Source organism: Cucurbita pepo, unplaced genomic scaffold (assembly GCF_002806865.2).
Source record: "Cucurbita pepo subsp. pepo cultivar mu-cu-16 unplaced genomic scaffold, ASM280686v2 Cp4.1_scaffold000156, whole genome shotgun sequence".
Classification (NCBI taxonomy): Eukaryota; Viridiplantae; Streptophyta; class Magnoliopsida; order Cucurbitales; family Cucurbitaceae; genus Cucurbita; species Cucurbita pepo.
Window position 1 is genome coordinate 281908 of NW_019646444.1, and position 12390 is coordinate 294297.

The 12390-nt window shown below is 33.2% G+C and overlaps 1 protein-coding gene across 1 annotated transcript; it reads left to right on the forward strand.

Annotated features, from left to right (window-relative positions):
- Nucleotides 1-595: 595 nt before the first annotated feature.
- LOC111784150 (probable auxin efflux carrier component 1b) lies at nt 596-2947 on the forward strand (the record flags this gene model as incomplete). The annotated part of the gene is given in 6 exon segments (XM_023664960.1): nt 596-1757; nt 1944-2214; nt 2286-2371; nt 2457-2614; nt 2694-2770; nt 2855-2947. Coding segments are annotated over 6 exon segments (1674 nt in total). The 5' UTR covers nt 596-742.
- Nucleotides 2948-12390: the final 9443 nt, after the last annotated feature.

Genomic DNA, 12390 nt, shown 5'->3' on the forward strand with positions numbered 1-12390 from the left:
AAATTTATATTGAGTTATATTTTTTTCGATTTGAGTTGAGTTGAATTTTTTAAAAATAAAAAATTTAATTCGATTACGTTAACATATTTTTTGGTCGAGAAAATAAGGTTATAATTTAACGGCTTATTTTTTAAAATATTAAAAATATTTAACGATCAATTATGACATATTTAATGTTGGAAGTTTATGAGATTTTTGTAATGAGTATAATTTAAAATAAAAATTTAAAAAAACAACAAACATTTTCTTTTTATACTGTGTTATGTTATCAAATTTGTTGTTGTCGTCTCCTTCCTTTTACCTTATAATATTGTTTTTTTTTTTAATTAATGAAATGTCTTCGTTTACGTTTTCTAAAACATTTCTCTCAAATGTGACTCGAGCTTCAGCATACGACGACATTGTTTGTGAACTCCGAATTTTTAACCTCTCTTTAGTTATTTCGGTTAGAACAAGTGTCCCATAATGTTCGGGTGCCCGTTAAAAAAACAAAAGAAAAGGAAAATAAATATTAGGAAGAGAGAGAGAAAAAAGGAAAAGAGAGACAGCATAATGTCCCAAAGAATCTCATGAAGCTCCTGAACTCTCACTTTCCCACTGCTCACTTTAATCCTCCCTTTTCTCTCTCAATCTCTCCCTTTTCCTCCTCCCCTTCTCTCCGCCGTTACACCGCCGCCATAAATACACCTCCCCCTTCTTCCTCCCCAAATGGGTTAACCCAAAAAACAGAGAAAACAACACAATGATCTCTGTTTCTGATCTTTACCATGTCCTCACCGCCGTCGTCCCCCTCTACGTCGCCATGATCCTCGCCTACGCCTCCGTCAAATGGTGGAAAATCTTCTCCCCCGACCAATGTTCCGGCATCAACCGCTTCGTCGCCCTCTTCGCTGTCCCCCTCCTTTCCTTCCATTTCATCTCCACCAACAACCCCTTCTCCATGAACCTCCGCTTCATCGCCGCCGATACCCTTCAAAAGCTCATCATCCTCGCCGCCCTCATCCTATGGTCCCATCTCTCCTCCAAAGGCTCCCTAGAATGGTCAATTACTCTGTTTTCCCTCTCTACTCTGCCCAATACTCTGGTTATGGGGATTCCTCTGTTAAAGGGAATGTACGGCGACGCCACCGGCTCTCTCATGGTCCAAATCGTTGTTCTTCAGTGCATTATTTGGTATACTTTGATGCTGTTTTTGTTTGAGTATAGAGGAGCTCGATTGTTGATTGCAGAGCAGTTTCCTGATACTGCAGGGGAGATTGTTTCGTTCAGAGTTGATTCGGATGTTTTGTCATTAGATGGGAAGGAGCCGCTGCAAACGGCGGCGGAGATTGGGGAAGATGGGAAGTTGAGAGTGGTGGTGAGGAAGTCGGCGAGTTCTCGATCGGAGGTTTTTTCGCGGCGGTCGCATGGTGGCGGTGGTGGGGTTTCATTGACGCCTCGGCCGTCGAATTTGACGAATGCAGAGATTTATTCTTTGCAATCTTCGAGGAATCCAACGCCGAGAGGTTCCAGTTTTAATCATTCGGATTTGTATGTAGGGAATGCGAGTCCGAGGCATTCGAATTTGGGTAATGGGCTTTTTTCGCCGGTGATCGGACCGGCAGCGGCGGCGGCGAAGAAAGGGGTCAACGGCCGAGATGGGGGGAAAGATTTGCATATGTTTGTTTGGAGTTCGAGTGCGTCGCCGGTTTCTGAGGGTGGAATCAATGTTTTCCGGCACGGGGAGTACGACGGCGCCGGCGGAATGAACCAGAAAGGTACAACGTTAAAAAGTAAAGATTTGGTTTTGTTTTTTTGTTGGATTTTGTACTTTTTTCAAGTGGGTCAGTAAAGGAAATTAATGTTCTTGTTTTTTGTTTTTCAAATTTGTCGGATTTTATAAAAAGGAATGACTTTATTGAGCTTTGAATATTGAGATCTGTTTGTACTGAAATTTTGGTTAGATTTGGATGAGTTTAGCTTTGGGAACAAATCCGCCGTGAACGGCGGAGCATTTGACGGCGGCGGTCCTGTTCTATCCAAGCTCGGGTCGAGCTCCACCGCTGAACTTCACCCGAAAACTGGCGACGACACGGCGGAGTCTAAGCCAACTGCTATGCCACCGGCGAGTGTGATGACAAGGCTGATTCTGATCATGGTTTGGAGGAAACTGATCAGAAATCCGAATACGTATTCTAGCTTGATCGGCCTCGCTTGGTCTTTGATCTCATTCAAGTACGAAAAAAACCCTCATTTTAGGAATTACGACTCGAACTTGGTATCGAACTAAATATACCGTTTTGTAGGTGGAACATTGTGATGCCAGCCATTGTTGCTCGATCGATCGCCATTTTATCCGATGCTGGGCTCGGGATGGCAATGTTTAGCCTCGGTATCGATTCTCTTCCACTCGAACAGTAACATGTAGGGTTGTTCATGTTAATTGTGAATGGTTACATATAATTGGTATTGTGTAGGGTTGTTCATGGCCTTGCAGCCTAAGATCATTGCTTGTGGAAACACGGTTGCTTCCTTCGCCATGGCGGTTCGGTTCATCACTGGTCCGGCCGTGATGGTGGCTGCCTCCGTAGCTGTTGGGCTCCGAGGAGTTCTCTTGCACATTGCCATAGTTCAGGTGAAGAAACACGACGATGTCCTTATCAAACCATTGAATTCCAAGAATTTGATGTAATTAACGTTTGTTTCACACGTAGGCTGCGCTGCCTCAAGGGATTGTCCCTTTTGTGTTTGCCAAAGAATACAACGTCCATCCTGACATTTTGAGCACCGGGTTCGATCTCGATTTCAATACTCATCATCCCAATCCTTGATTTACTATCTTTAACGCTTTCTTCTCGGGTTTTTTTTCTTGCAGAGTCATATTCGGGATGCTGATTGCTTTACCGATAACTTTGGTTTATTACATCTTGCTCGGACTTTGAAGCTTTGCAAATCTGTCATTTTCTCTCTCTAGAAACACAAATTTTCTCTAACCTAAAAACAAAAAGATTTTGTTGTAATTTTTTTGTCCTTTTTTTTTTGTGCTCTCTCTATTTCTTTTGTTCTTTTGATGGAGAAAGTAAATTAAAGCTTTTTTCATATTCTCTCTTAATTAATAAATAAAAATAATAAGTTGAAAATGGGACTAATAATTGTAATTCAAATATTAAATATATATATATATATATATTTGGCTTTAGATAAATTATTAACCTAATTAAGTATGTTAATAATTATTGTTTTATTGTAATATTCATTAAACTATAATTTAATTTAATCTATTTTAGGAAAGTGTATTCTATTCTTAATTAATTCAAATAGGTGTCTTAGAATAATTGAAATAAATTTATTATTATAATTAAACGTTTTTCATAATATATTAATATCTTGAATTTTTAATTTTTAAAAAAATAAAAAATACACTTACCATTATTATTATATTTAAAAAATATTCATAAATTTTTTTAAATAGTATTAACAACTTTTAAAAATGTCATCTTATTTATATATTATTTATCAACTATTTAATTTAAAATAAAAAAAAAAATTCAAGGTATTAATTAGATTTTATATTTATGGATATTTTTTAAATAACTTAAAAGATATTTTTATTAATTAGATTTTATTTTATTTAAAAAAAATAAAATTATATTTTTTTTTTATAGTAATTGAGTGGGTTAATTTTTATTTCATTAAATTTAATTACGAAAGTAGAACCTAATCATTAAATAAATAAGAGATTTTTATTTTATTTTAATAAAAAAAAGTCTAAATTTAATATTAATTATTAATGTTATTAAAATAAAGAAGATTGAAAAAGACTCCATTGGGGAGCACGCGAGTGTACGGAATTGATGATAATATAAAAGGGGGAGCGGCTAAATTATAATAATTCGTTTCCATTTAATTCTGCCACCTTTTTATTCATTTATTTATTTTAATTTTCTTTTATATATTCCAATATCTCCTCTCATTATGACCTTTTATCCTAAATTCTAAATAATAATGTCTCATCATTTGGGTTATTAAAAAAAAATAATAAATTATAATTTTATAATATTAGTTAAATTGAATCTAACTCGAATTATTGATAATTTTAAAAATCCTTTTTTTTTTAAGGGACGTGGGACGGTTGGATGATGAAAGTCCTACATCGGCTAATTTAAGGAATGATTATGAGTTTATAAATAAAGAATACTCTCTACATTGTAGTGAGACATTTTGGTGAGGCCCAAAGTAAAGCCATGAGAGCTTATGCTCAAAGTGGACAATATACTCATAACCCACTCACTTTGGAGCTCAGCGTAAAATGTGGGACACTCATAACCCACTCACTTTGGAGCTCAGCGTACAATGTGGGACCTCACAATTTACCTCACTTTGGAGCTCAGCGTACAATGTGGGACCTCACAATCTACCCCTCTTAGGGCCAGCGTCCTCGTTGGTACAAAGTCAGGTGTCTGGCTCTGATACCATTTTTAACGGCCTAAAGCCCACCACTAACAAATATTGTTTGTTTTAATCTGTTACGTATCACCGTCAGTCTCACGATTGTAAAATGTGTTTACTAGGAGAGACACCCTGATACCATTTTTAATGGCCTAAAGCTCACACGATTGTAAAATGTGTTTACTAGGAGAGGTTTCCACACCCTGATACCATTTTTAATGGCCTAAAGCCCACTACTAACAAATATTGTTTGTTTTAATCTGTTACGTATCACCGTCAGTCTCACGATTGTAAAATGTGTTTACTAGGAGAGACACCCTGATACCATTTTTAATGGCCTAAAGCCCACTACTAACAAATATTGTTTGTTTTAATCTGTTACGTATCACCGTCAGTCTCACGATTGTAAAATGTGTTTACTAGGAAAGGTTTCCACACCCTGGTACCATTTTTAACAGCCTAAAGCCCACCACTAACAAATATTGTCTGTTTTAGTTTGTTACGTATCACCGTCAGTCTCACAATTGTAAAATGTGTTTACTAGGAGAGGTTTCCACACCCTTATAAGAAATGTTTCGTCTCCCTTCCTAACCAATATAGGACCTTACAATAATGTTGAGACAATTGATGAAAATTTTATTCTAAAAAACACTACGATACTTCTGTAAACTCCTAATCTAACCTAACCCAACTTATAATATTCGTACTAAATGCATTATTTTATTTTATTTTTAATTATAAAAAAAAAAACAACAATTTTCCAACTTAGGAAATTATTATAAAAGTTTGAATTTCCAAATAATAATTATTATAATTATAAGATAGTGAAAGTGCAAGACAAGAGTAATTTATTTTTGTTAATAAAAATGTCAAAGTGCTTCTCTTTATTTATTTTTCTTGAGGATAAATAAATAAATTAATTAATTAATTAAAAAGTTGATGGGGTTTGTGGTTATGATTGTGGCAAAAGTGATTAACCCATTTTTTAAAATTTAATGTATATTGTTTTTAATTATTTAATTTACAAAGAATATGCACCACACGTGGCCTTACATCATTGGCTGGTTTTTAAGAAACATTCTTAGGGCTCTTAGGTGCCCTTTTTCAAGTTTCAATAGCCATATGGCCATTCTTAGTGAAAGTGCATTTTCGAAGTCACTTAACATCGTGCCATCGCCATTAACCACGTGTCGTTTAGTAGGGATGTTTATAGGATTCCGCTCCGATTATCCAACCCAAATTGTAAGAGATTGAGTTGGGTCTTCTTTTTTTTTTTTTTGTTGAGTTGAATTTTTGAAAAATAAAAAATTTTGGTCCGTTCGTTGATTGATATTTGTTATTGTTGGTTGAACGTGATCAGTTTGAAAATAAAGTAACAACCCAACTCAATCCTATCCGTTTTAAGATTATGAACAATTGACTTTTATATCTGATGTTAGTGATGTGTAGTGACTTGTGAATATTTGATATATGCTTCCCGTGGCATTACCTATAAGATGAAGTTATGTGCCCACTAACCGAGTGACCTCCTAGGAGAATTTCTTAACAAGAATCTAATTCAGAACAAAAACACGTTCAAATAACTTATGTGGGTTTGTGAAGACAATTTCCGCTCTTACAAGCAACTCAAATAAAAGAAGTGGCATATCTTTGTCACGAAGAAAACCTAGATTATTTAAGGATTAGATGTTGAATCCCAGATGTAACATCTCAAGTCCATCACTAGCAAAGGTTCGTTTTGGCCCGTTACGTATCACTGTCAGCATCATTGTTTTATAACGCATCTATTAAGAAGAAATTTCTACACTTTTATAAGAAATACTTGTTCTCCTCTCCAACTAATGTGGGATTTCGCACTAAAACTCGAGGTATTTGGAAGTGTGGAATGACATGAGAGGTAAAGGAGCCAATAAAATCTAATCCCATTTGATACACAATCTAGTTTGAAGATGTGCATATCCTCACCTTTTAATGCCACTAAGGTGTACCATTACGATTCTATTCTTCAACTTTTACTCATTTAAATAAGACGGTTCACGGGTACACGGTTGGATTAATTTAAAAAAATAAAACTTGGACCAACCTGAAATTTCAGGTTAGTTGGGTCGATGATCTAAGCAAATTGAATAGAGTTCACAACTCAATCTAACCGTATATTTACGGGTTGGATTGCTCTATTTTAAAAGAAAATCCTACTTATTCATAATACGTGTTATATTAATAAAATAACCAAAATTCAAATATGAACCTTTACCAGTCACAAAACATCACCGTTACAAATATTAAATATTATTATTTTTTTAGGTAGGGGTTGTGAGTTGGGTTCTAACCATATTTTCGGTACGATAAATAAAAATGTTAACCCGCAAACCGAACCAAATTTTTTTTATTAAAAAATTCAATCGAACCTGAATTGGAAAAAAAAAATCTAACTCATCCCAATCTTTACCTTTATTAAATGTTTGAAATATTTCAATTTTATATTTGATACGTTTTTTTTTATTTTAAATAAAATTTAATCGATTTATTAAATACAAATTTATAAATAATTTTTTAAAATTAGTTTAGAAATTACAGTTTTATAAATATTATAAAAATATAGGATTAAAATCCCTTCTTTTATTTTATTTTAAAAAATATGAAAAAAAAAATTAAAATATATATTTTTTAAAATAAGTTTTCAAATTTTGTATTCATAATTGTCCATTTTGACTAAAGCTTGAATAACGAAAAAAACACATCAACAACAGATTGAGCTGGATTGAGTTTGGTTATAAACTTTTTGGAGTTGTTCGGGTCACTAACTTACTTAACCCAACCCAATAAAAAAACACCTTTTTTTGGTCCGGGTCCGAGTTCAGTTAAATAATCCAGATTAGTTAAGTTCTTAAATAAAAAAAATAAAAAATAAAAAATAAAAAATAAACTAAAATTTGAAAGTGATATGTATTTAATTTAGAATTAAAAAAAAAAGTGTATAATAAATTTTTAAAAAAAAATTNTTTTTTGGTCCGGGTCCGAGTTCAGTTAAATAATCCAGATTAGTTAAGTTCTTAAATAAAAAAAATAAATAATAAAAAATAAAAAATAAACTAAAATTTGAAAGTGATATGTATTTAATTTAGAATTAAAAAAAAAAAGTGTATAATAAATTTTAAAAATATATATATATATGGGTTTAATAAGGCCCACAGTAGCAGTCATTTGTAATCATGCGGCCGCCGCCGCTGCCGCCGCCGCCCGCCGCCTGCGCCCTGCGCCCTGCACCCTACTCTTATCTCTTTCTTTTTCTTGTCATTTCATTTATTTCCCAATCCCATTTTATTATATTTATCCCTTTTTTCCCTTAATTATTTCATCTTTAATAATACCCTCTTTTATTAATTCAATTAACATCTTTTTAATATTTTAAAAATGCCTTAAAATATTTTACAGGAGGAGACATGGTATCAGTTCTCCACCCCATATGAACCCGCAAGCTTAAGCGACTTATGTTGTGGCACATATGTGTTCCACAGTGAAAACGAGTGTCTCATACGACTTCCTTTGAAATGAGTTTTTCTACCGTATATGAACCTTGAAGCTTAAGCAACTTATGGTTGTGGCACATGTGTGTTTCATAGTGAGACCGAGTGTCTCGGACGACTTCCTTTGAAATGAGTTTTTCCATCGCATATGAACCCTGAAGCTTAAGCGACTTATGTTGTGGCATATGTGTGTTTCATAGTGAGAACGAGTGTCTCGGACGACTTCCTTTCAAATGAGTTTTTCCATCGCATATGAACCCTGAAGCTTAAGCGACTTATGTTGTGGCATATGTGTGTTTCACAATGAGAGCGAGTGTCTCGGACAACTTCCTTTGAAATGAGTTTTTCAAAGACAATACTAGGTGACACGGTTGTCCCAGTATTTCAAAGACAGTACTAGGACAACTCCCTTTGAAACGAATTTTTCAAAAACTTTTAATTCAAGACCTAATTAGAGGTGTTCGTATGACTCAATAACCCGATCAATCTTGTCTACCTAAAAATTTAATCCAATTCAAATTGAAAAAAAAAATCTAACTCAATTCAACTTTTGACATTTGTAACTGATGTTAGTGATGACTCGTGATTGATAATGTTTGATATCAAAGACAGTACTAGTTTTAATTAAAAAAGAAAGAATTACCTAACAACCCAACTCAACCGAACCCGAAATTATAGGTTTGGATTCGGTTGTAAACTTTATTCGAATTACTCGAGTCACCAACATAATCAATCCAAAATTTAGAGTTGATTCAAAAAATTTCTCGAGCTGGATTCGTGTATATCTCTAGACCTAATGCAAATTTTGTGAGAGTTTAGGGAGCAAATAAAAATTATCTAAAAATTTGGGGAGATGAAATAAATTTTTTTGGGCCCAAAATGTCCATGGGCCTTAGGTTCATCTATTTGTATATAAGCTTTCCCAAAATGTTCATGGGCCTTTGCCATTATTTTGAAAGACTTTAGGGGCTAAAATAGATATTTTAAAAGTTTAGGAGCAAATAAAAAAAAAGACATAATTGAAAAGAATTATTTAAATACACATGTCTAAATTTTTATGAATTTTAGGATTATTTCCTTAAATTGATGAATTTTGTTACGTGATTCCTCCTCGTAAACAAATTGATCTAACTATAAACGAACGAAACATAAGAAATCGAAGATTTGAATCGACTAAATAGAGCTAGATATACAGAAATACAACAAGATCATACGACATTGCCAATGTGGAACAGGGTCTAAATTATAGTTAACTCGTGTTTTGAGTTGTAGCAATTACCTCGTGGCGCATTATTGAGAGTCTTAAAGGACTTTATCCCAATTGATGAATAATTACTAGAATGATGTGATATGCATGACAGCGTCTCATAGAGAGGTATGAAATCTCGCATTAATCAAACTAAAATATTTTACATATTTCTAACTGACCTTTAGGTTGTCGATTAAGTGAGCTACTTACCTTAAAGTGAAAACTTCAACTTAAATAGATTTGTATTCAATTCAAGTGTTGATTCAGAATTAGTAACAACATTAAGATCGATGGTTTCTTACCGAGAAAAAAAAAAAAACAAGAAAATAGCTCAATTCTAAAACTTCACACAGTGTACAGTACTAACAGCGATGACACCCCTCTCAACAATGATTAGGCATTCCACATCGTTTAGGATTGTGTTATGGTGGAGCAAAAAATGAGGGTGAGGGGTAAGAGAGAGATCATGAAAGAGTGTGTATCCACCGACTGCTACTAGTCTAACTCGACGATTGATGGGAGGAACGGTAGCATCTCGATCAAAAGGTGGTGGTCTGCTTCTGTAGAAGATATTCGTAAGTGAAAGAGATCATTAAGAAAAGAACTAGTTGTGAGTCAATAAGCTTGACTTATATTTAAAAAAATATCTTTACTTTTCATTTTCTTATACTTTCCTGTGCTTTTATATATATATATATATTTTAAAAAATATATTGCTAAAATATATAATTGGTTAAAAAATTTAATAAAAATGGTCTTTAAAGTAATTTCCAAACCCCAAAACATTATACACAAAAACCTAATTGATTAGAATTTTAAAAGGACTTTATCTAAACCAAATTATGTTAAATTTGAAATAAGTTTTCCTTTTTAAATAAATAAAAAAAGTAAATTGGCATTAAAAATAGAGCCTGGTGGAAGATTCCTCCCTCATTTTTATTTATATATATATATATATATATATATATTATTATTATTATTATTATTATTATTATTATTATTATTATTCTTTTCCCTCTCTTCCCTTTTTTTCTCACTTTTTCCCTTAGTCAAGATGACCATTGATGAGAGGATGGAGGAGATGGGAAAAGGGAAAAGAATGAAAGATAAATTAAATAAAAGAAAAAGTAAAAATAAAAAATTAATTAATTAATTTAGAAATTATAGAATATATTTCTATTTTAAAATATATAAAAAAAAAATTAATTTAATTATAAAAAAGAACATTGTCACCTGAGATCTTATAAGATACTTAATAATGAAGTGTTAGATGAAAAGACAAAACTTAGGATATAAATGTATACACAAAATGTTAAAATAATCCTATATGAATTTTTAAATTATAATTTTATTCCAACATTTAATGAGCTAGCCTTCTATGACATACACCAATTTCAAAACTATTAGGTCTTTCAATAAAGTATGTTTTGACATCTCCATTAGTTATAATATACTTTAAAATTTTCAATCCAATTTCAAATTAATAAAAATAATTCACGTCTATCGATTAGATTTTGTTTGAACATGACATAAAATTTCCCAACGATAGAACTTTTGTATAAGAAACTTACCAAAATCAAAATTTAAATTATAGTGTAATATAAGATTTAAATTCTTGTCATGGTCCATACCCAGAATTTGAATAAGAATTTAGAGTCTGGATTTAGCACAGATGACCCCAACATTACTTACTACTCACTTCTAAAAGTGAAGACTATCCCCAAGCAAATCAGACTCAACCGACACCCGACACCCGACACCCTTTTCCTTTGACAGATTGAACTAGGTAAACTCCACGTACCAATACAAATTCTTTCAGCAAATTTTGTCATCACTCGCATGTATCCTAGGTACATTCCTAAGAGGTCACTTGACATAAAATTGCTCTAAGTATAGCATTCTTAACCATGAAGTTCCTATCATTGAGTCATCGAAAATAAAGGTGTATTTTATTACTATAGCTAGTAATTTTCATTTTTTTAAGTATTTCTTAGTTATCTTATTCCAAGGGTCGCTATCATTCGAATGTGATCTCTCGTATACCTCTTCTTTTACTTGACTCGTCAAGTTAAGCTTGGATTGGTTGTTCTAGTACGTGGTGAAGAAGAAGAGAGGGAAGATGTTGATCAAAATTGGTAGGTTATCCACTCTTTGTCTAAAAAAGCAAAGTCTATACCATCCATGTGGTAGTTGGATGCAAAACCAAAGAATTCTACATTTTTCTCCCTTGGACTAGGATCTCACCTTTCTGACAATGAGAAAAATGATGTTTCAGCAATGACCACAATTATTAAAAATTTGAAGCAAAATCATCCACAATTCTTAGTTTTGGAAAATTAGCGTAAAGAGGGTAGATAACAACCAAAAGAAAAAAAATGTTTCGTTTTCCTCTCCAACTGATGTGAGGTCTCACAATCCACCCCCTTTGGGGCCCAGTGTCCTCGCTGATATACTGCCTAGTGTCTAGCTCTGATACCATTTTGTAACGGCTCAAACCCACCGCAAGTAGATATTGTTCTCTTTAGACTTTCACTTTTGGACTTCCTCTCAAGGTTTTTAAAACACGTCTGCTAGGGAGAGGTTTCCACACCCTTATAAAGAATGCTTTGTTTCCTTCTCCAACCGAGATGAGGTCTCACAATCCACCCCCCTTCGTGGCCTAGTGTCTGGCTATGATACCATTTGTAACAGCCAAGCTCACCGCTAGCCGATATTGTTCTCTTTAGACTTTCCCTTTTGGGATTCCCCTCAAGGTTTTTAAAACGCGTCTGTTAGGAAGAAGTTTTCACACCCCTTCTAAAGGATGTTTCATTCCCCTCTCTAACTGATGTGGAATCTCACATAAATGGTCATCAAACGGAATCTAAAAAGTGATGCTTCAACTTTCAATCTACGCTTCTAAAGTCTCATAATCTCTAACATGGTATTGTTTGATGAGTTGAATTAAAATTATTTATGTAAAACTACGATACAATGATATCGACAAATTCAAACAATTTCACGAACCTCATTCACATTCAAATCCACCAAAGACATAAGAACAAGAGCTTTTGAAATCACAAAAGAAAAAGAGAAAGGAGGCAGCAGGTCTGAAAAGCTCATATACAAACAAAAGGTCATTCAATAAACTATATATATCTTGTTGCAAAGCTCAAGCAAGAAATTGAACTTATATATATATATATA